The following is a 25,679-nucleotide window of genomic DNA, read 5'->3' as shown; positions in this document are numbered from 1 at the left end:
ACATCTTTTTGTAATTGTGTACAAGCACACTTATCAAATGACTTGGCTCATATAGCCAAACTGTGACTAGAAGAGAGTTATAGTGGGATGGTTTAAATCAATGCATGTCATGTGTAAGTGAAAGTACAGACACAAATCCTTTTGAAAATCTATATGAATGCGTGAAAAATGCCAGTTACAATTGCTCTCCATTCAACCTGACTGAGCTTAAGCTATTTTACAAAAAAATGATTAAAATTTCAGAAGATCTGAACAGCTTGTAGAGACATATCAGAATAGAAATGGAGCCAAACCTGGTATTGATTCAAGGCGACTGAAAACAAATGAATGCAAGACTTTGAAAAGAAAAAAAAAATCCCACTTTAGTTATTCACAAATTTTTGTTGGCGTATCACTAATAAGGCAATGAAACGATTGCTTGGTTGTCTTATCTGGAAAATGTGAAGCAGTGCGATGATGGGAGATCATCCACCAAATTACTTTTGATGTACAGTTCCTTATGAGAAAACTGTTTAACTCGGTTAAACAATGTTCTTTCAGGGTTTGTTTAGGGTTCGAACTTCCTGTTTTATGTGACAAGGAAATATTTCGGTAGGAGGGAGAAGGGCGCCTCTCAGTGGCAACCAAGAAGAAGCACATCTATTGTGCTTTGTTTATTCATTAAACTTTGACTTGACTTTAAAAATGAGTTATGAATTACATTAAGGTAATTAAACCTTAATGGCAGTTATCTTACTTGTTTTGAGCACACTGATTAAATGAGGACCTTCTCTGCAGAGTTTGCCCGACAAAATTAAGTGATCAAATATTTTTAGAACTGTCATAGAACACTAGAATATTTTATTTTGTCTTCTGTCCATGCGTTTTTTTTTTTAGTCAAAATGAAGCATTACAGTGCTTTTGTAAAATAGTACAAATGTGTTAACTCATACTTTAATCTAACTAGTTTTTAAAGTGACATTAATCCCCAAAACAACTTTGTTTTTGCTGATAAACTGTTTATCAGCAAAAACGATAACCCCAATAGGTTACTTGGGGTTCTATCTTTAGGTTTCTGTGCAAATTTGGAAATTTTCATGCAATTTGTTTAGTTTGGCAATCCTTAGCCTAAAACCGTCTCAGTTTATTGACCTCATTCGGTGCAACACTGCTTAGGCAGTTTAATTTTCCTATTGTTTGCAGCGATTTAGCTTCGTACAACTTCGTCACAGCCCTGTGTTTGGTTATAAATCACAGCCTCCCACTGACTCCAACTGCATGTGGAAAGGCTTGAAACGATGTTGGTAAGAGGTACTATGAACGATTTCTGCTTCTGCGTCACCATATTGGAATACCGACTTCTACAGCTATGTTAACTGGAATGCCATTAACTTGGACGTGACAGTACTCCCAGCTCCAAGTCCCTCTTTTCAAGGTAGCTTGATATAATAATCATTCCTGCTTTTGTTAATAACATTTGTCTACCAGCATCTCCCTCAGCCTCAACTATCACAATTTTCAGCTTATTCAAAACACTAGTGTTGTAAGAATGCTTTTGGGTATAACAGGAAAAACATTATTTCAGTCCTAGAATCTCTTCACTGGCTCCTTTATTAGTTCTGAATTCACTTTTAGATTCAGTTAACTGAATCTAAGATCCTAAATGAACAAGCCCAATCCTATTTGTACTAAATAGTTAAATTATTTTATCTACCCCAACAGAAGATTAACAGAAAAAAGCTTTTTTTTAATCACTATTATATCCCAAGATCCAGTCCTTTTCACTTCACTTCCCACATCGATGGAACCAAAACACCGTTAATATCAGCTGTGCTTCTTCTATGCTTATCTTGAAATCTTACCTTCCTAAACTGGCATCTTCTACTTGTCAATTTTCCCAAAAACATATTTTAAATCCTGTTTTATAAGTTGCTTTATATTTAAATTCTTTCAAAGTTATTATTATTATTTTTTTTTAGAAAGATATTTTAACACTTTTAAATGTAAAACGTAGCATCTTGTTGAATCAGCAACATTGTATTTCAGTGCTTGCAGCACGCACACAGCAGGAGGTGCTATTTCCAATGCAGAAAATAAACAAAGTAAGCCAAGCAGTTACTTTGTACTTTGGGATGATTAAGTGAGTGAATGAATAAATGAGTTTTTGTCCTTTGAGAATTTCTTTAATTTCCTTCATTTTAATAAGTGACACACCACCATCAACAAACTTTGCACAATAGTATTTCAAATATGAGTGTCAAACTATTCAATTATTGGATATATAATTGCTTGTGGCTTGGTTTAAAGTCGTAACTTTCTTTCTCTTGCTTTGAGAGGCCAGAGTAACCGTTGTCTGCCATTCGTCTTCCCAGAGAGACGCTTTGGATCCCGCGTCGCTAGATCCTCCTACTCACTCTCTTATAAGTCACATTGTTTTCTCCAGGAGTTACACAGGTCTGAACTGTGCACATGATGGAAAACAGAAAAAAGAGGGGTTATTTTATGACAAGCTATAACTCATATTCAACTGACTGAATTAGAGTTTCAAAGCCTCCTCTCACCATTTCTAGTTTATCATTAACAATCTCTGCGGTGAAGAAAGATTCTGGAAACTGCAGAGACAACTTCCCATCATTAATTTTTGCAGTGCCCTGTAGGTCAAATTCAGCGTTTGAATAAATCATTGCTCAGCCAAATCAATGTCCAAATGAAAACATCTTTATGCCAGTTTCTTTCGAAAACTCTTCATGGTTCTCGTGAGTCTCAAGCTCGTGTTTCCCTGCAAACGCCATGCTGCTGACTGAGAACAGAGGAACCGTGGAAAGAGTTTATGAGTCAACGAAGGAGGGGCAGGCCTTTTTCAACCTGCCTCTTTTTCTCCTGTGATGCTCTGGGAGCTGCATAATAAATGTTAGGTATTTTAGCAAGTGTCCTGTAGTAAGTGAATTTGCGTCATCAATTTGGTTAGAATCCAGTTGTTCAACCATTTTATGATGGAGATCTGGTGAGCAAGTTGAAGCCTGCTTGGAGTTGTGAAAGAGGCTGAGAGGAACTGCTGTGGTTATTTGACATGTGAGAAATGATGGCAGAAACCCCGATCTGAGACCTTCATAGGACAACTTGAGCTTACATTATACACATGTGGCCTTCTTAGAGTTCTTAAGTGATCTCTGAAGATTACTACTTGCACCTGATTTAAAGTAGCGTAAAATAACGTAAACCCACAGTTTTGAGGTACTTTTAGATGATTAAGCACACATTCTCAACAAATTTTAACTGGGAATTTTTTAAAGTGCTTTTTCTCTACCTGAATCCTGCTGATGCAGGCCCCATTTCAGACCGCTGATATGGCAACATTCATCAGGTTTCTCCACATTTATGTATTCAGAGTACACTCAACTCACTGTTTTTTGCAAGTACTGTAAACAATGTAACGCATACGTTTATCAAATCTGATATTGGCATGTGAGCACAGAACCCTGGTAGTTTTTTTCCCCCCCAAGGTTTTTCTTTCTTTCTGGTGCAAGTAGCATTTTACATTCTCACTATTTTGTGGCTAGAAACCTTTATTGTTTATGAGCCATTAAAACGGACACAGCTTTTGAAAAGTTAAGTTTAAGCTTTTTGTTGAATCATGTGGATTCCAATGTTGTTCAGTTTTGGAGGGCTTTATACAGAAACAATCAACATCCTAGATATGTTGGGAAAAAGGATAAATATCTCACTTATAAAGGAGAGTTTACACTACTTTTGTAATAGAAGAACAACACACAAAATATTTGGTCAGACAAGGAGAGCAATAGTCAAAGTAGCTGGAAGGTCCATGATGTTTCGGGAAAAACTCACGGCTCAGAAGAATGTGTTGCCATGACTTCTGGCCTTCAAGGAAGAGATTCAAGAAAATATGTTTTCTTGAAAGAAAGCCAACTGTCAAATACCAAACATCATTTCTTATCCTTTAAACTGGTGTGTACACTCACAGAGCCTGGTGAGAAATATTTCAGTAAATACCCTGCAGAGTGACTAGGGATACATGATCTCCCCCGTTAATCGTGGTTAATGCATCATCATACTGTGGGAAAGTTGTTCTTCAGAATCAAAGCTGTTCAGAGTTGTTGCAGCAATGAACAGCTGCAGGTACACAGCTGTACTCAGAATACAAAGATAAATGGAACCTTTTCCTTAGATACGTATTTGTTATAAAAGAGAAGAAAAGTTTTACTGGTTAGTTTTGTGTTGGTTTATCATGTAAAATCTCACTAAAAACACACCAACATTTATAAAGTGACAAACTATTAAAACATCTCAGGACTGTAAATACTCGTACAAGGCACTGTATCCTGACCTGATCGAAGAAAAATGTAGCAATGAACTTTGGCATTGCGAATTTCTTCCAGTATTCAGGAATTTTCCCACTGAAACTAAAGGATTACTCTGTGGCTCAAGTCTCTGGAAATTATTTTACCATGCATTAGGGAAATTGCTAGATAGTGGTGCGTAAATGTTTGAGGTTTCTAATCATTTGAACTTTCTGTTTACCCAAAAGGGGAAGGCTTGTGAATGTTCAGTTTAAATCTCTGCTGGGTCTCGGTTTTAATCTTTAGGGTCACTCTTTGTGGGGTTTGGCGTTGGATTCTTTGCTTTGGTTACCTCCCCGCTGTCTATATAAGTTAGGCTTTAGGATGGTTTTAAGCACACTGTGATACTCTAGTTCCATGTGTGTCAGATGTGTGGTGGACAAGTGACCCTGCGTCTTTCTGAATACCTCCAGATCTCAAGGCAGATTAAGTTTATATTAGAGCAATGAAATAAAAGTCTATATTAATATTAACGGTGTCTTTGTTGTCCACAAACCAACACCACTTACTGCATACAGTTTGCCAGCATGTTTTTTTTTTTTTCTCCTTGACAAGTTGAAAATGGCAATAGTTGGTATGTAATAATGGTTTGGTTGTGTGAATGTTGTACATATTTATTTTTCTGAGGACAGTTGGCTATTTTGGTTTCTTTGTAACAGACATTTGTTTGTTTTTGAAATGGAGCCATGTGCCAAGGCAGGTTTTGTCAGATTGTTTGTACCAACCAGACATGTTGCTTTGGACCATACTCTACCTTAAGGATGCAGCTGGCCTCATCCGTAGCCGTACCACAGGTCACTCTCACGCACATTAATTTACGATTTGAACATTTAAGCTTTTTTATTAGGCCGAACACAATGACACGCTTTTATTGAGTGAGTTAAATACATTTATTCTGTTTGTGAGCACACACGTTTAGTTCACTTTGTGATTTAAATATTCTTCTGAACAAAGTTTCTTCTTTGTTCAGAAGATTGATTTTTTTTTAAAGCAAGAGTCATTAGATGTGGATTTGGTGTGAAACAAAGAATCATTATGTGGAGAAACAACTCCTCCTGCGTTATCGTGTTTGATCTGTCCGCCTTCTTTTAATGAGTTTCCCAGAGAATAATCATCTGACTCGTATCTTCCTTAATTAAAACAAAAGTGCAAAGTTTTTAGGTTCAATTTTTGTACATTTAGAAGGCATTTGTGATGACATAAGTTTATGCTCATAATTTAAAAAAATTTAACAGGCCGCCAAAAATTGTGTAGGTCGATATTACCTTTAAGTAAGAGCGTCTGCTACATCATCTTCTGTCTTTGAATGACAAAACAAGTTCTCCAAACATGATAAAAGTAAAAAAATTGCATTAGTCACCTCACAGGTCCAATGCTTTATAAATTTCGTCCAAGCCAATCCCCCCTCCCCCCAATCCTTGAGGTTCAGGTTAACATCCATATTAGAGCAAACATTGTAGCATTTTCTCCAACAGAGAAATTAATAAGTTGTTACACATCAAATTGGAATTTTATGTTTTATTTTTTCCATCACATTTCTACAAACACACACAATATATTTGAAGATTGTGCGCACAGCAGAAAAATACATACAATATTTTATTTTCACAAAATACCACAATATCAGACAACTGCAAGAGAAAGGTCGTCAAATGCCTGGTCGCTCTTTGTTTTACAAGAGGTTGCTTTGATTTTACAAATCAGGTTCAGTCTCTTTTTTTTTTTACAGGAAACATGATGAGTCGAAGCTAAAAATGTTTGAAATGATTTAGCTTGGGTTTCTCCAAATAACATCTAAAACAACATGCAGTTCTCTTTTTGATCCAAACAGGGCAGAAAAAAAACGGGTATATTTGAACCTCTTAGTGGTCACTGCTCACTGAGAGAAACCTTTCACCAATTACAAACACAGAAATGAAAAGTAAATGAGCAGATCAGCTCCCCACACTAATCACTGAAGACATGCCACTAACGGATGAAGCAACACAAACCATGTACAGCAAAGCCTGTACTCGGCAAACCTGTAAATCAGAAGCTGCCTGCAGTCACACCTTTTCATCAGGCATGATGATGTCCCTGCTGAGCCCTCGCTTGTCTTTAATGTTCCCAAAGGAGAAAGAAAACACCCCCCCGGCGGTCCCCTCTGCCCGTTTCCCCTCTCTGCCGTCCCCTCTCACGCCTCCCTGCTCGCAGTCCGCGGGGCTGCCGGGCAGCAGGTTGGGCGTGGAGGGCGCTGAGGTGGTGGCTCCCCAAATGTACAACGTTTCCCCCTCCGGGCACGGAGGGAGGTCCTTGCTCAGGAAGCTGGGGCTGGGGCTGGCAGAGGACGGCAGGGTGCGCTGACTCCCGTTCAGCCAGCCGGAGGTGTGATCCGTCGAGCTCTTCCGTGAGTTTCCGGAGGAGCGGAAGGTGGAGGAGCGGTAGTTGTAGGTTCTCCAGCCGGGGCGTTTCTGCTGATGGCAGTGGCACCTCAGGATCCGGATGAAGGCCAGCTTGAACTCGCGGCTGTAGCAGGGGTAGATAATGGGATTCAGGCAGCTGTTGAAGTAGCCCAGCCAGAAGATGACTTTGAAGAGGGTCTCAGGTGGCCGCAGATGCACATTAAAGGACCCTGAGGACAACAGATAAAAAAGGAGATGGATAAGTGGAAAACGGCAGACTGTTTTGTTTTATTCTCTACAGGCCAATCTTTTCTTCAAAAAGAACCTCAAAATAAATAATGACTCAGTGTTTTGGTTATTCAACATAAACATGCTGTTTTTATTGGTCTTAAATGAGTCAGGCCAGTCCCAAGCTTCTGTACACTTGGTGATAAAATCAGAGATACAACACGGTTTTGTGCTCATGTTGACAATTCGGTGAACTATGGTCAAACTGCACTCCTCCAGTTCACATAAACCACTCCAACAAGGCTTTAGTTTTACAGCATGATCATATTTATTTTTTTTAATAAAACAATCCCTAAGAATATTGTCGCTTTTAGAAAACGAAGTAAACCAAAAACATCACACATTTTTTGTTGAAATGCTTACAAAGGAAGAGTCCAGAGATTCATTTTATGCATTTTTTGTGCTAAAACTGACACTTAAATGAGGGAAGAACTTTTATTCTAGCCCTCTTTGACTGAACATGCTGAGCCTAGATTATTTCAAATGACAAAATGCAATTATAGAAATATGTTGTTGTTCTCCTTTTTATTTTATGATGCCAGACATCCACCAGACATTCTCATTTCCTCTTTCTTTTGATCATATTTTCCCAGCTCAACTAAACCGGTCACCTCCTAGATTCTTTTAGTTGAGACAGGCTGAGCTCAGTTTTCTTTGCACTTGTGTCGCTTTAGCAGACAAATCAAAATGAGGTAGACGATTTATTTTAAAATGTTCAAATAAGCTTGATTTTTATTATACACCAACAGAGCACCATGCTGATCTGCACCATGCCGTGGCGCATTGATGCAGCAAGTGATAGAAAAAGCAGCCTTTATCAATTATTAGTGAATAAACTATACAGCAGATTTCCGTACATTTTTGTATGGCAATTTTTCTGCATTAAATTCTTTTTTTTGGTTTCATGTATAATTATTTTTTTCTAAAAAACAACAAAAAAACAACAACTCAATTTTGTGTTTTTATCAACTGTAAACCATTTTTCTCAAAATAAACTAAAACAAATCAATCCATGTAACTAATCTACGTATAATAATACGTGTTTCACATATTTTATAGTCAGTTTTCTGTGATTCGTTTTATTACTACAATCTTAACGCGAGTCTGTGATGACACAAAGCAATTTATGTATCAGAGAGTGAAAAGTAAGAATTGTTAAAGAGTGTGAATAAATAAATTTGACTGAAGAATAACACAAACTGTTAATATGAGAAGACATAACTTATTAAATAGGATAAAAACATAACTGGACTGAGTGTAACTAACTCTTGGTTTCATGTTGAGGATTGAATGTCATATTTATCCAACAGGTGGCAGCATTGATTGAAACATTTTGCTCAGAGTGAATCAAAACATCACCACTACCAAACATTAACCATCAAAAGACCGATTCTGTGTTTAGAAATACCTTTTATAAACGGGTTATGTGCTTATCTAAATGAAAGATTGATGCAGTCTTGGATTCCTCTTTAATTCTGTGGGAGAGTTTTATTTCCTTGAGATGCAATCATTAAATGAAATGGTAGGCTTTAGGGAGAGGTTACGAAGCTTAAAGGGCAGCAACACACTTCTGCCTTCCACACACAAACCAACACAGGTTAATGTGGCGTGTAACGCTCAGGAAGACGGTCCTGAGCGCAACGTATCGAAGCAGGGTTATAATGTTTCAAAATTAATGACTTCTGCACTTGCATCAATCTACACTTGATGATACTCGTCGCCCAGATGCGGCTGAGATTTAATAGGCGAGAAAAACAGGCAAAAGTGCGGAGGAGATAAGAGGAAGTAGATGAAACAAAGTCCATTAATACGCACAGCAAGAGCAGGATTAGTGTGAAACAAAGAGAGACATTATGTGTTCGCATGCAGGCAGATGTGAAGAGTTCTTAAATTAAAGCGACCCACGTTCTTACATTAATATCTTGCTCCCGGAGAGGCTGAAGATGCATCGTAATTTCAGGATTTCAAGTGTGAAATTAGTTCTGGTAATGTATGACAGACGGGTGGAGGCGCCTCGGTTTGACTTTTATAGGAGCGCCGGAAAGATGGCTTGAATGATTCCTTGCAGTTCTGCATGTTTTATATTTCACTGACACGTGTTGAATGATGAAGGCGAGGGGTCCGCACACACATGCTTGGATGACAATCCCATAAACAAAATAAAATCTCTACCTTGAGTGTTTCTGAGGCTTAGACGAACCAGATAGAGTTGTCTTGGCCTCCTGAGCTGCCAGCGTCTTTTCTAAGCAGCTGGTATTTTCACATGATTTTTTTTTTTTCTTCCCATTTCTGGAAACCCACTTAAATGTGACTGCATGACTGTGTGAGTGACGAGGATGACTGGGATACAGGGTATGCCTCTGCAGAGAGAGCATGTGTTTATCCATCTCGGTTTAGGCAGCAGATCCTGATGGATTCTGACGGTGATGAGTGCTTTCATCGCAAGCCCTAAAGGATCGAGTGTTGAAGGAAACTCTTTTCATTGCTTCTTAAGAGCATTTGATGTCTGATTTCAGAGATCAATTTTTCCAGACTGGTGTGTTGGCTACAACCATTTAGCTTCTCGTTTACTCAACAAGGCAGGAAATTAACCCAAATTCGCCTGTAGTGGTTCTAATGAGGTGTGCAGTGGAGCCAAATGACCCAAACAACTACAGAGCAAATGGTTTTTCAACACTTAAACGTGGAACCTCCTACCAGCCCAAAGGAGCTTAAATCAGATTGAAAAAGTCCCAGTGTTAGTTTATGAAAGCACAAACAAAAAACTGTAAAATATTCTGCAGAGGGCGTGGCAGTGGAGCAGGACTAAAACTTGTCACCCATATTCTGAGGCCTTGGTCCTCGACACGGCTGTCACAGGTTTGAGTCCCGGCCTGTTGGCCCGTCTTCCCTCTGACTCACAACCCGCTGTCCAGTCTGACCGCTGTCAAATAAGTCACTAAAGCTGAAAATAAAACATTAAAAAAAAAAAGTTTATTCTATTTTATTTTGCTAAAGTTAATGTATTAAAATAAAAGACATAACAAAGCTATTTACTAGGATAACTACTTCGGCACGACACCGGCCAGAATAGAGTTGGATGTTAAATCGTGCTCCTGCGAAAGCAAAACCGCGCCCCTGATGAGTTTTGAAAGTCTCCAACTAAGTGGACGGAGCCAAGAGACGCTGAGAGCCACGGCCAAGCGTGGGGATGAGTGGAGGGGTGGGCCGGGCTGTGGTCAGGACGGAAGAAGCTCTGTTGCCAACTTGGCACTTTGTTGCAATAATTAGCAACTGTTCAGACAGCTCTCGCAACCCAAACACCATTATGAATGAAAAAGTAAAGTAAATGGATAAAAAAAATTAACTGTGACTGACAAAATAAGCTCCCCATTAAAAAACAATACATATATATTTTTAATGGAAACAACTGAGTATTAATTATTAACAGCATTTATTTATTTAGTTTTAAATTGGGGATGCACTGATATTAAAATATTCTATCTCATGTCTGACATTAAAATTTAATCTGATGTCAATATCTAATAATATTATTGCTGCTATTTGCGATATGTTATACATATTTTACTATCCTTTCAACATCTTGGGGGAAAAAAAAAATGACCACACTGCTGACTTCACCACTGCTTTTCTGCTTCAGTTCCCCAAAATCCTGTCCTGATCTGTAGCATGACTAAACAAACACCAATCTCTTCTCTCACTCTCCAGACAGAACAAGAAGACCGAAATAAATATTGTTTAATATTGGCCCAGTTTTATTTTGCTGTCATTATTTTTGCAAGTTTTGCTGTCATTTTTTTATATACTGACATGATAAAAAAATGACAGCAGTTTTAGTTGCGATATATCACGCATCCCTAATTTGAATGAAATGGTTCTCCTTAAGTAGAAACAGTTGGTGGATATAATAACTACGGTTTCAGCTTATTTTAGCAGTGGTAAAAAGGATTGTTTTTTGTTTGTTTAAATAAAAACAGATAAATTGTGTTAAATATTTCAGTTTGACACGTTTGTGGAACATAGTGAAGCTGCGCTAGATTTATTCAGGACTATTTTGCATGAGTTATTTTTTTATTTCTATCTCATGTCTGAATAAGAGGTAGAGCATTTTGACTTAAAGTTGATTGAAAGACTGAGATTTATTGTAAAATCCCTCTTCTTAGTTTATTCAAAACAAAGTGCAAAATAAATTTTCTCACAATTCAGACCAATCAATCAGTCATAACTATTTCTACTAGGACACACACACACACACACACACACACACACACACACACAAAAATAGACGTTTGGTGCATTGCATATCTGTGCCTGATCAAATTCGTTAGACGTTATTTAGAAGGCAGACGCTTGTTTACATCAGTTGTCACGGTTTGTGATGCATTTCAAACTAAACACCAGCACTGCATCAACAAGGCAAGGAGATCAAGAGGGATTTGTTCTGCCAGACAGGATTGCATGAAGGTGCAGATTTTTTGGGGAGGGATGAAAGATTTCTGGAACGCAGCTGCATCTGTCTTCCTAAATCTGGCCTTCAAGCCAAAAGTGCAATCAGGGAAGCAAATAGTTTGACTATCAGGAGGGTAACTCACGACATTATGGTCATAAAAACCAACATTCAGAAACAATCAGTGTTTGTAGAGATGTGGCAACGCTCAGGAAGGGAATGTGTGCAGCTACAACTGGAGTTCACTAAATAGGCCTCGATTGCATTTTGGTACGACGTCGATACTATGAGAAACGTTCTCATTTAACATTGTGAAATTGATGAATGAGCTTAACTTTTGTGTCCTAAGCTATGCAACAGAGCACCGTCACATCGGCATTCTTTCTACAGCTAAACAAGGAGATGGCATCGTGTTGAGGGTTTTTGTTTTCTTTCCAAAAATAATCAGCAAAAGACCAGTCAGAACTAGGAGAAGTGCAGCGATAAAATCCTCCATTTAATGCCGTTCACAGCGGACAGCCATCAAACACACGTACTCCTAAGAGCAATTTACCGCTACCTTCGAGAAAACACCACGACAATACGGGAACAGCTAAGCCAAAGTTAAGATCTTAATTTATTACAGACAGAGTAAAACATCCATCTGGCATTTCTTATGAGAGACTAATGAATTTTTAAAAGAAAAGTTGTACCCGAAGTGATAATTGAAGAAGGTCCGTTTCTTATTAACGTAAAATGTTTTAACTTTTATTCTTCTGCCAAGTAAATCCATTAAACGTCCAAAGCATCAACTAACAGCATGTACTTTGATGCAGATTGTCTTGAGCTTAACAAAACAAAAGTCCGATGGTCGTTAAGAGCTTATGTTTTGATTCAAAAGTGGAGACAGCCTCTTAATTCCCTCATTTGCTGTTCAATTACAAACTACAAATTGACTAAAATGAATCCCACCCTATTTTCCAAGTAATAGTTCATGTTTGAAGCCTTAAATGTACGTACTTGAAAGCATAAAGTTTACTTAAAACACTTTTATAAAAATGTGCCTGCTTCATAATCTTAATAAGGACTGTCAGTTTTGACAGATCAGACTGAAAGAAAACTGGAAATATTACTGGAAACATTATTGAAACATTTTACAACATATCCAGGCTTCTATAGCTAAAAGAAAATCCAAAGGATGAATGGATGGACATAAAATTGGTATTAATGTCACATGTGTTTTTCTTTGCTTATCCAGATCCGGAAAAAGCTTAATACCAGAACCCATACTTCTGTACTTCCTGCAGTTTTCTGGGCCTCTAGATAAGAATATGTGTTATCCTGCTGCTTAAGACAACAAATAATTAAAATATTTTTCAGTTACAGCTTGCATTATAGAGCAGAAGTATTTGTACTCAAAACCAGGGAACCAACGCATTAGATGAGGCACTCTCAATCCTCACTTCATTTAAAAGCCTCTCAGATGGCCTGAGTCAAACATGGTCGTGCTACCTTCCTCCCGGGAGGAGCTAATAAAAATCTTGGTCTCTATAAAGAATAAAGAGGTGGGCCAAGGCTGTCACGTTCATGGATCTCCATTACACAAGCATGGGGGGGATAAAGGGTAGTAAACACAGGATAACGGCAGAGTGGCCTGTAGCCACATTGGGAACATATTTGTTTGTTTAGGTTCCATGTGAACTCGCTCCATTTTTGTCCTTTCAGGAGTGTTTATGTTCAGAGCCTATAGTATAGGAGGATGCGATGGGCTTGTGCTGCGAGACAATGGTATAAATATACAGCAGATAACGGCGGGGGGTTTGATGTGGGTGGTGGTCTCGGGCTTTTCTGTTAAGAGGACCGCTCGCACCTCCTTCCTGAGGACAGGCGCACACACATCTCACTCCGAAACACAGGAACATCTTAACAAAACTCTGCATCCTGTTATTCTCACTAATTGGAAGGAGCGATGCCTATTCTCTGCCATGTGAAGCACACACACACACACACACACACACACACACGCACACACGCACACACGCACACACACGCACACACACGCACACACACACACAAACAGAGTATGTCTTTCTATCCTCGCAAAAGCTCTGCAATAACTTCCTTTCATTTTCATTAATTTCTATACCCTAAATGCAACCTAAACTCAAGTCACACCTTAACCTTAAACCTAAGCTCTAGTCTAAAAATAGAACATCTTCTTATTGGGCCCCTGGCTTTGGGCCCATACGGAGCTGTGGGTCCTAACACGTAGTACACGTGGAAAAATGGGCCTTACAAGGTGAGAAATGCTAAAAAACACATACACACAAACTCACACACTTCTCCCTCTGAAACTCACAAATCCTGTTTCATAACACCTATAAACATGATTAATGTGGCTCAGATTGAAAGCACAGAGCTTTCAGTCAAACCGCAGTGTTGGGATAATTTTAGGAAGTCACACTGACAACCCAGAGACCCCTTGCCTTCACCTTCCTCCTGCCCCACAGACCCTACTGCTCTTCTCTGCCACCTTTGTCTTACATCGCTTTGACACGCTGACCTCTCATTATTTTCCCTCTTCTAAAAAAAAAAAAATCCCATCGGTACCCCTGGTGCACAGCTGATCATCAGCTCAATGAAAAACACATAAATTTCACGTTTCTCATAAAGGAAGATACGCGAGTGCTGGTTTCTGCCACATCTCGCGTTTGGACGGCACAGTTTACGGAGCCTTCGCGGGATATTTGTGCTCGCTCTGGGTGTTAACGAGCCGCATGAAAATATGTGTTAGGATGTAACACATGCAGCCCACAGATCATTCCTCTTTGTCTGAGCTGCGAGGATGAGAGAGAGGGGGAAAAAAACCAACATTGAGATGCATGACAAATGTCTCCACTGATGGGTGTCTATTCTGCAAATTAAGTATAATCTATAAAACTCTTAACGACTGCTGTTAAATCAGTGAGGGTAGAGTTTAACGGGGTGCATTAATGAGGATGAAATGGACATCATGAAGCTTTAGAGTTCCAAGTCATAGTAAATTGTTCCATGTTTATAAACTGAGCTGTTCTCTCGACAAAAATCTTCTGTTTATGAAGTTATTGAAACCACAGATGTCATGAGTCTTGCTGCTCTTGTCATTTGGACTGATTCACTGAAGGTGGGTTGCAAGAAAGAGGAGAGAACATGAATGCACTCGTCCATCACTCTAAGCAGCTACTTCTTGACTGAATGGTTATTCAGCTATCATGATGACGAAACGTTCTTGGAGAAATCAAAGCTCAAAAATGTGAACATGCATGAAGGAGATGAATTTTTCTTTCATGCTTCCCACTTTTAGTCTACTGACACAGCTGCACCCTTCCATGCGTTTTGTTGACTGTCGTAGGTAACGGACCAACACAAAGTGGTGCACGACTGCTGTCCAAATGTTTCGCGAACAAAAGCGGAACACGGTGGTGCGCGTCTGTTGTCGGCTCAACTGAGCCAGTCGTTGTTGCAACCACATTTTGCTGCAAACACCTTAAGATGTTTCGATCTTGTAGGAACTTCTACAAAAAATCTTCTTGGCGAAATAGCTGGAGCTCAGACAGTTTGGATGGAGAGCATTAGGTCTGGGATCGACTTCATCGAAATCATCCCATTGTAGATCTGGTTGGATGTATTAGGTTCTTATCCTGTTGGATAGGAAGTTTCCAGTCTGCTTCAGCCACTAGCAGGATTTTTTCGAGCATGTCCTTGTGTTCAGCTCCATCCATCTTCCCATCAGTCCCATCTGGAGGAAATCCATCCTGCTGTCTGATGCATGAGGTCAAGATGCTCTGGAGCAAGTTTTCATCCAGGTTGTCTATGTACATCGCTGCATTCGTCTTCCCCTCTATCCTGACTAGTCTGCCTCCTTAAATTGTGTAACTCTTGTATTTTAATATAACATGATATTTTTTTATTTAAAGCATTAAAGTAATTTATGCAATTTAAGAAATTTGTAGAATTTGTGAAGCATTTTTTTTTATCTGGTAATTTACTTACAAAGAATGCTCATCATCGTATATAATCCTTACTGAAACAAACGTAAAAAAAGAGCTATAAATATTTACCATGATGACATGAATGTATGTTTTTCAGAAAACATCCCCAACTGTTTCACATGAGGCTAGTCCTGAGATGATCTGTGGAAAAAATAGGGGTTTAAAACAAAGTAAGACAAGTAAATAGAATTTATCTACAATATATTTTATTTTTTATCTGTGGTTAAAAAAAATCTTGGTTTCATTTTTATTTAAACTAGAACTGAATAGAGCTGTATTTATAAATAACAGCATAATTAAACAATGGAAGCTCAGATGGAAATCTGTGTTTTTATGCTTACAAGGCCACCTAACTCAGCTTCTGATAGCTCGATAAAAAAACTATTTTTTGTTCCTTTGAGAAACACTTGTTGGCTGAATGTCAGAAGTGATATGGCCACATACAAAAAATAAAAAAAAATGAATAGAGGAAAGTTAGGAGGAAGTCGCTGGTAAAAAATTGGCAGACTGAACTTGTGCTTTAAAAAAAAAAAAAAGATGAAAAACTGCTTAGATGCTGGTTGGAAAATAAAAATCTCGCATGAAAGAGCATAAAATCTCTTGGCCAGCAGGAGGTGGAGAATAAGTGCTGGGGTTAAGTTTTTAAAAATCCAAAATGCATTTTGTGTTTGGACAACACCTTTTACAATTTTCACTCTAAATTTTGGGATCAATTGCCTTCAGAAAACACAAAATTGGAGTCCATTGTGTGCAACATTATCTGTGTATAAATCAACTTAAACTACAAAGGCCTCTCTCTGATGGACGTCAGAAAACATTAGTGAAGAAAAGGCTTCATGAACACCAAAGAACCCCGTGGAAAGGTCAGGGGAGAGAGGTTCAAAACAGAGTTAGATTATAAAACATTATCCAAAGCTTTGAGCATCTCACTGAGCACAGTTCAATGCAGCATCAAAAAATGGAAAGAGATTTTATGACACCACAAACCTAAAAAAAACAGGGCAGTTCATCTAAACCGACAGATCACATAAAAGGAGAGCATTAATCAGAGAAACAGCCAAGGGATCTGTGGCAGAGAGCCAAATGTCAGGTTGGTGAATCTGATGACAGGGCAAGTGTAAGTCATGCACTTCACAAATCTATCCTTCATCAAAAAGAGGATGAAGTCATCATTACGCCTCAAAAAACAGTGGCGGCAACATCATGATGTCAGAAGCATTTTCTTCTACAAGTAGATGAAGATGGATTGAACTAAATAGAGGGAGATACGTTAAAAAAGCCTGTTAGAGACGGCAAAAGACCTGAGACTGGTTTCTGCTTCAACTGGTCAACGACCCCAAACATAAAGCCAGAGACACAATGGAAATGTTAGATCAAAACCTTTTAATGGCTTAGAATAACTTAAAGTCCAGACCTGAATCCAACAACAACAACAAAAAAAATGGTCCAAATACTTGAAACTTATTGTTCACAGAATCTCTCCAGAGAGTTTGATTTGTTTTTGCACCGAAGAATTGGGGGGAAAAAAAACAACAACAAAAAAAACAACAACTTCTGTCTCTATATGTGCAAAGCTGGCATAAATATTTATAGACTGAGGGGGTTCTCAAGATTATTGACTCAGGGTACCTGAATACAAATATACCCAACATCTGCATGATTTGTATTTGCTAAAAAATAATATTTAAATTTGATACTTTTTTTTTTGGGCGTAATATAAAATGTCGGAAAGTTTTGCTAGGATATAAACATTCGTAGAAATGGTAACTGCACCAAAGCAGACACAACATTTATTGCTAAGAAACGTAAAACTATTTTCTTTTAAAGCTTTTAAAGCTGCATCCTCAAGAGTTTATAAGGTTAATCTAAAAGACTAAAACTTCTTGTCCATACTTTAGAGAACATATGTATAAAAGTAGATCAGAGCAGTTTGGAAAAGTTTCCTTTGCTTGTTGATAGACACATTTTGTGTATAAAACTGCTTCTGACCTACAGAGCATTTGCTTCCAAAGCTTTTATTTACCTTGAACCACTGTCTCTGAAGCTCCTCTTCATTAAAAGCAAATGGTACTGACAGGTTGTTTATTTTGAGGCATTTTCTTGTTCAATTTGTAATGTTTATTTCATGTTTTGAAATAATTTCTTAATGCTGGTGATCTAATATCAAGGAGCACATGAACATGTTAAAGGCTCTTGAGGATAATCTGACATGCCAAGCCAAACAGCGGAGTAAAACCTGGTGGACTGTATGGCAAAGAAAATGTTAAGTGACTGCAGTTTCAAACAAGTAAATTTAGTTTTACTCCCATATAATTCCTCTCCATGGCTGTAATATAATTAGGTTTTTTGATATACAGTATTTTCTTTTGCATACTAAGACACAGGAATGTGACGTAACCCAACGTTAAATCCGCGTTTGTTCTGAGACTGATTGGGTTTTTTCGGGGGGGGGGCGGGGGGGGGGTTGCTTTTGATCAGTAGTTGAAGGCTTGGAATACCACTAACATTATAAGAAAACTTTGATCTATTTTCTTACCATCCTGACATAATTTGATTCAAGTTGAAAGCGTAAAAGGCAGCACAGAAGTTTTAAAACTCATAACAAATGAGTCAACCCTAGTTGTCTGCTTGCCATTTATGTACAATAACCATGGTATTTACAAAATCTGAGCCAGAAAGGGTAGATCAGTAATGACGGGGGAGGAAGAGAGGGGGAGGGGGATCACATAGTTTGTCAAGCGGCACTCAGGGGTTGTGACCTTTCAGACCTAAGGTCACTGTAGCTCTGTCTGGAAGCACGCAGCTTTTACTTTCATCTGTGCAGTCTAAAAATCTACAGAGATGGACAAGAGGGAACCATGTCCAGCCTCAGACAAAATCCCGAGAGAAATACGTGAACCAACCTGCACACAAACACACATTCAACCAAAGCATTTTATGCATGGCAATCACCCTGCCCCCCTCACACACACACACACGCACACACACACACACACACACACACACACACACACACACACACACACACACACACACACACACACACACATGCACGCATGCACACACACACTCTGCGAGCTGGAGCCCCCCGTCAGCTCACGTCGCCTATCTGTGACAGCATGCAGTTGAAGAAAGCTGGGTTAATAACATGTGTGAAAACGGAAATCCCACACTGTGGGTGGAAGCTAACAAACGCTCAGGGAGCAACAGGAGAAGAGTGTCTGCCTGCGATCCTATCGGACTTGGAGAATTTTAATTCAGACCAAAGTCTCACCAAGAGACCTGAGGTGCACAGTCAAAGAGAAAAATAGTGACTAAAAAAAAAAAAAAAAAAGAAATGTAAAGAAAGTGTGCACCTACTAAAAGATCCAGCTATGGCAGAGATGAAGATGAATTGCAAAGAGTTTCCTGTCAGGAAAGTTTTGAACTTGTCTGCTTTAAATGTGCATTAAGTAAAGAGGCACAGTGCTTTGTCTCAGTGTATCAGTATGCTACACATGGAGAAGACCGCAGCATTGGGTGAGGAGAGGGGCTCCTTGGCAGTTTGTCCCATGGTGTTACATAAATGGGGCCTTCCGGCTGACCCCTCTCCCTGGAAATCTACACTTTCAAGGCTCCTAAATCTGCAGCATCTCACCAAGAATACCTTCGAGCTACAATCTCTGCATCTTTGAGGATATGAGGCTTAAAGCCTGAGGCATGCACTCGCTCTCGTCTGACCACGGTAGACAAACACACACAGAGGCAAATCTTCACAGAAGCAGTAATGCAGAGCCTTGAAAAAGAAACAAGCGCGCAACACATTTTGTGACATTACGACTAATTTTTTTATATGTTTCTTTGGAATTTCACGTGGTAGATCAACACAAGTCAGTGCCAAATTATAAAGTGGAAGGAAAACGAAACATGGTGTCGGGGATCCAACAGAGCCACATGGAGAACGATTACTAAACTGCACACAGAGAACAAACCGGAATATAAAAATAATGAATCCCAGAACGTAGAGTATCAAGCTATTTTTGTGACAACTTCCAGGAAGGCGCAATCACAGCAGGAATCCCAATGATCTTATGGAGATTGCAAAACTTAGCGTGCAGCGGTTTCCGCTCTCTTTTGCCTTTCCTCCCAAAAGCTGATTGCGGCGGACACGCATGGACGTCTTGCTGGCCGAGTTAAAAAAAAAAACTGGATCTTCGAAGATACCTTTGATCCAGAGTACGGCCTGCTATCTGTGTAACCAGAGACGGTATCTCAAAATAAGATTAGCTGCCCAAAAGTGTCCATCGGATTTTCTGCAGTAAGAATTTGATTCAAAGATGCTCCAAGAAGAACACTTAGGATAAAAACTATTTTTGTTTTAGTTTATTGTGGTTTACTTTTTTATGTTTGGCTGCCAGCACACAAAGGCACATGTGGGACTAATAGGGGTTGCTAAGTTTTGCAGTAGCTAATTTTCTTACCACACCTGCCATCCATATGCCAAATTGCGAGGTGATATCTATGGTTTGCCACTAGAGTCAGTAACGCTATTGGATCACCGTGAACGTGTTGTTCTTTGTTAGGTTTGAAAGCTAACTTGCTAATACTCCACGTATTATTATATAATACCAAACCTCACCAGGCAGGTCAGAAAGCAATAACTGGCAGAAACTGTGAGATTTTGGATATGAATTCCTGATCATGTCTGGCTTACTCATTGTGATTGCAATTAACAATTTTCCTTGGCACTTATTGATAATTATTTATAACCAAACTCAGCCTAATGTTGCACAGTGGCATTTAGTAAAACTGTGCACTTTTATTCAGCTCCCCAAATAAGCTCCCATGAGGTTTTGTCCCTGGATTTTCCTCTATCCATCCCCCAGTGAACTCTGATGGCTTCCCCGCCCCTGCTGAATAAAAGAAATCCAACAGTATAATGCTGCCACCACCATGTTTCGCCGTGGCGGTGGTGTGTTCTGGGTGAAGCTGTTTTTCCTCCACATACAGTTATTTGCAAGCCTAGGCCAAAAGGTTTTAGGGAACCTTCTTCAACATGTTTGCTGTGTCCCCTACATGACTTGTGGCAAGCTTTAAATGGGACTTCAAGTGGCTTTCTTTTAACTTTCCTGCATTTACAAACTCGTGCCACATCCTATATGCAAAAAATAGAGGAAAAGTGGGACCTTTTCTACCAATTCATAAATATGTAGAAAGACTTGGTGGTTTTCTGACCTGCTCACCACATTTTTCCTTTCTTACATTGCTTAATTCCATCTGCAGTTTCTGAAACAGACCCGCTAGTGTCTGTCACATCATGGATTCTCGGCGAGATCGACGAAAACTGAGCAGATCGGAGGCCACAACCGGATTAACTAAGGAAATACAGCAAAAGATAACAGGAACTGTTTGGATAAGTTCAGTAGGAATTCCTCCTCAAATTCCTAAGTGTTTCATTACTTATTACGGTCCCTAAATTAAACGAGAAGAATCTCATAAAGTCTTTGAGTTTGTAGATCGTGTCCCACAGTTTGTAGAAATATTAAGTCTCAACATAGATGCTGTCCTCTCTGTCTGCAGCTTCTCCTACAATGTATCTATAGACAGAGATGCACTAATAAGGCTGTTTCTCCTGCTTAAACTGATTAGTCATTGTTATTGTTATAATATTATCCATGTTTATGCACTACAGCATCAAATGACCCCCAACTTGATTTTATGGTGCTGAGAGAAAAAAATGCATGTAAGTACATGCTGCTGGTTTATATATGGACTGCAAATAGTGAGAAATCTAAGTCCTGATGCTTGGAACATGGAGGGGGGGATCAGATTTTTTCAGTCCTGGTGATCTGAAAGCAGTGGGTTTATGGGAAAACATTTGTAATAAATTAGAATATTGCTGAAGTACATTTAAAAAAAATGAATACAGAGATATTGGTTTAAGTACAGCTCATGTATTTAATACTTGTTTGGACTCTTTTAGCATGAATCACTGCCTCAGTGCGGAGTTTCCTGCATGTAAAGACTTTTTTCTTTCTCTTAATTTTCCAATAATATATTTGGACACCTCATTTTGTGAACAGCTTCCACTAGTGGTTTGAACTGATAATTATATAATGTATGAATGTATATGTAACCTCTGAGTTTTACTAATTGAATCCAGTTACTAAAATGCACTTTTGATGATATTCTGGTTTCTTAGGATACACTTGCATGTGCTTAATTTGGACATTTGTATATTTGTTTCTCTGATCTGTGTAGAGTTTCGTCGGGGCCCCCACAGCACTAAGCTGTTTTCAGAAACCTCAGGCTGGCCATGTTTTCATATATATATATATATATATATATATATATATATATATATATATATATATATATATATATATATATATATATATATATATATATATATATATATATAAACTTTTTAAATTATAGGGTGTTCGGGATTGTGGGTGTACTTTTGCAAATGACTATAACATACCTGTCATCATAACAGAGTATAATAGAGCGCTTTGTTAGACGTGACCTGCTGAACCTACCTATAGGCAGGGCCAGAAAGAAAGGCAGCCAACATAGGACGAACATTCCGACCACAACTCCCAAAGTTTTAGCTGCCTTCTTCTCCCGGGAAAATTTCAGGAGCTTCACAGTGAGGGAGCTCCTGGCCTGGTGCGCACGGCCTTTTCCGGTGCCCGGTGCGCCGGGGTCCTCGTGCACCTGAGAGCCCTTGTGGATCCTGAGGGTCAGCTCGCTGGTGTTCATCCTTTCCCGCATCACGCCCGCCTCCAGGTTCTTCGTGGTCCTCTTGGCCACGATGTAAACGCGGCAGTACATGGCCAGGATGACGGCGAGCGGGATGTAGAAGGAGCCGAGAGAGGAGAAGAGCGCGTAAAACGGCTCCTCTGTGATGAGGCACACCGTGTCGTCCGGCGCCGGCGGCTGCTTCCAGCCGAACAGAGGTCCGATGGAGATGACCACCGAGAGCACCCAGACCCCGAGCATGGCCAGCAGAGCCCGCTTCTCCGTCACAATACCCGGGTACTGCAGCGGGTGGCTCACTCCGATGTATCGGTCGATGGATATTACGCACAGGCTCATGATGGACGCCGTACAGCACAGCACGTCCAGCGCAGCCCAGATGTCACAGAAGATCCGGCCGAACACCCAGTAGTCCAGGATCTCCAGGGTGGCAGAAACCGGCAGCACCGTGGTGCCCAGCAGCAGGTCGGCCATGGCCAGGTTAAGGATGAAGTAGTTGGTGGGGGTCCGCAGGTGCCTGTTGCACACCACCGACAGAATGACGAGGATGTTGCCCGCGATGGCAAACACGATGAAAGCCCCCAGCACCAAGCCGAGCAGGGCGGCGCGGGTGAGGTCCAGCTCGCCGAACCCGGTGTGGTTCGTCCTGGAGCTGTTGGTGGAGTTGACCTGCATAGAGTCCCACTCGAGGTCCGAGGAACCATTTTTACACAAGTTTCTTACATCGTCAGTGCTCAAACTCATTTTGAGTCGCGACGTGCTCCATAGCAGGCTTTCTATCACTATAACTAAAGAGTCCGTGCTGCGCGCAAGTGCTCAAACTTCCCTACGTCCGCATGGTTCTTTCAAAAAGCGCCGAAGCATAAGTCCACATCAGTCCATTGCGCAGCCGATCTGTTCGCAGGCCGTCCCTCTCCCTCCACATTCATGAGGTTTCAGCGGAGAAGTGAGGGCTGTGGCAGTCATCTCCAACCTCCTCTCCTCCTCTCCCACACACAGCGCTGCCACAAACTGACCAAACATACCCAAAGCGAGCCGACAGAGTGCGCATGACGCACAGCACAAAGACAGTGACTCTTCATAATTGTAACCATGCAATCCAGTTAAAAAAAGTTTGTATGTTGCGGTGCGAATTATTTTTTTTTGCGTTTTCAGGACAAAATTATTATTTGTCGCAATAGCGTCGCGATTTTATAGCTAGACCTGAACAACTTGGCTGCCTTTATGCTGGTAGTGACATGTACGGGAACACCCCTTTTCCCACCAGAAGAGGTTGCCTAATTGAACAAATAAAGTGTTGCGCAAAAGGCGCATTTCCTCCCCCTTGCCCTCCCCATGGTCAATGGTTGCCTTGATTTAGAGGGCCTGGGTTGGATTCTTTAACACAGCAAATTTACAACAGACAAAGGCGAGCTGAAGTAACCTATTAGGAATAGAGCTGTGCTTTCAACTATTTTGTTTATTTACCTTCCTCCAAAAAGGAAAAACTGTCTCGGAAAATTAATAAGACACAGTAACAGTAAATGGGAAAAAAAGAGAAAACAATAATAATAATAATAATAATAATAATAATAATAATAATAATAGAGATATTAATAATGAAGCATAGCTCCTTGCAGAAGTATTCACGCTGGTTTCACATTTCATTAGATTAAAAGCAATTGACTGCAAACTTTTCGGCAAACTTCTCTACTACTTTTTTCATCTAGAGACTAACATTTTGACCCTTTTGTTCCAAAATAACAAAAGCTTAGCCAAACTGGCTAACCTGTAAATATGTATTTACTACATTGGAAACAATTCTCTAAAGTTTTAAAATCTCCTTCAGTCATTGGTACTGAATTTTAGATAAACACTCTCATTATTACTGTAATTTTAACTTATTCTAACTCCAACTTGTGGTTACAGCACAAACCTGCAGCGGCTTAAAGGATTCTGTGTTACAGTATTTCTGTTCAGAGTTGCAATACTTTTGATGAATAGAAAGAGAGTACATTTCAAAAATCCTCATTCAGGTTCAGCTCTGGACTTCATGGTGGTCAGCTTATGTGTGAAACTGCTTCCTGAACCCAGTTTTATCCCAAATGAATCCTAGCATTGTCCTCCAGAGTGAGAAGGTGCAACAAACAACCCTCTGACATTGTTGCAAAAAGGAATTCGTAGCCTCCGACTGCATCATTTGGGGTGAAATAACGCATTGTCGACTAAAACATTTTATTCTCCGCAGTGCTTTTCCAATAACAGACTCTTAACAGTATTCCCAGTTAAAGCCAAATGGTAGCTTATGTCATGCAGGCACTATAACTAACAGCTTGTGAATTTATGATTGTTTTATTGACAGTAAACGCAACATGAGCGGTTTAAAATGTGAAATTGATTTTTGCATGCTTGCTTGTGTAGTCCTACGCAGCTGTTTGTTCCAGTTTGACTTCTCATTAGTCAGCAGGAATGATCAGCGTCTCTGCTATTGATTAGCTGTGGGATGTGTAAGCAATGAAGGGTCACCAGGAGGATGTGTGTGTGTGTGTGTGTGTGTGTGTGTGTGTGTGTGTGTGTGTGTGTGTGTGTGTGTGTGTGTGTGTGTGTGTGTGTGTGTGTGTGTGTGTGTGAGTGTGTGAGAGAGAGAAAGGGAGAGAAAGAGGGAGAAAACAGGATTGTAAAAGCGGGTTTGGGGACTTTTAGTGTGATGATGATAAGAAGGTCCAACAGTAAAATTGGAGTGGAATCGTCCTCTGTGTTTATACCCCTTCCTCTTTTCAGTCATTTGCTTCTCTCTCCTCGTTTTGTTCCTTTGCGTTACCCTTATTATTTTGTAAGTTAGTTTTCTTCTGCTAATTAAACTCCACTAAGATACAATCTTTCCATTTCCTGTCTCCCACATTTGGGTACAGCACACCCACCACTCATGACACATGCAGTCAGATCACTGGGGGATTGTGAGGCCAGTGTGTAGCAGCGCATGCAGAAAATGCAATGAAACAGACAGAAAAGTAAGGACAACGCAAAGATATCAATAAAAATGTGTGTTAAGAGAAAAGTTATAATACCCTACTCCATAATCACTAAATCCTAGTCTTACACCATTTATCTGAAATATCTCTAGTAAGATGCTTCTTCCTTATCTACAATGACATCAAGATCTGGGCTAGTCCAGGATTTTTCTGTTTCTTACTCCTTGGCCTGTTCTTGGTGGATTTACTGGTGTGTTTTGGGTCATTGTCATGTTGGTGGATCCATCCCCAAACAATGACTCTTCCACCCCCATGCTTCAGAGTTGATATGAGGTTCTTTTTCTGGAATGCAGTATTTGGATCTATGTCAAACATGTCCGCCCTCCTGTATGTCCTGTGAGGACATTTTAGGTTCTTAGGACACTTCTTTTAGTATATTGTAATCTGTTTTTAAAGAGAACTTGCTCCCATGGCAAGACCTGGACTTTTTGGCTGCTGCTTTGAAGTTTCCTCCCTTTTTTTCC

The 25,679-nt window shown here is 39.8% G+C and overlaps 1 protein-coding gene across 1 annotated transcript; it reads right to left on the bottom strand.

Moving 5' to 3' along the window:
* Positions 1 to 5,840: 5,840 nt before the first annotated feature.
* LOC106928376 (alpha-1A adrenergic receptor) lies at positions 5,841 to 23,496 on the bottom strand. The gene is made up of 2 exons (XM_015004608.2): positions 21,985 to 23,496; positions 5,841 to 6,948 (listed from the first exon to the last, which is right to left on the bottom strand). Exons 1-2 carry the CDS (start codon positions 22,946 to 22,948, stop codon positions 6,383 to 6,385), a joined length of 1,530 nt encoding a protein of 509 aa, XP_014860094.2. The 5' UTR covers positions 22,949 to 23,496; the 3' UTR covers positions 5,841 to 6,382.
* Positions 23,497 to 25,679: the final 2,183 nt, after the last annotated feature.

This window comes from Poecilia mexicana, unplaced genomic scaffold (genome assembly GCF_051168715.1).
Source record: "Poecilia mexicana isolate PSO_F unplaced genomic scaffold, ASM5116871v1 scaffold_10, whole genome shotgun sequence".
NCBI lineage: Eukaryota > Metazoa > Chordata > Actinopteri > Cyprinodontiformes > Poeciliidae > Poecilia > Poecilia mexicana.
The sequence above is the reverse complement of the archived record's forward strand: the minus strand, read 5'-3'. Positions and strand labels throughout refer to the sequence as shown.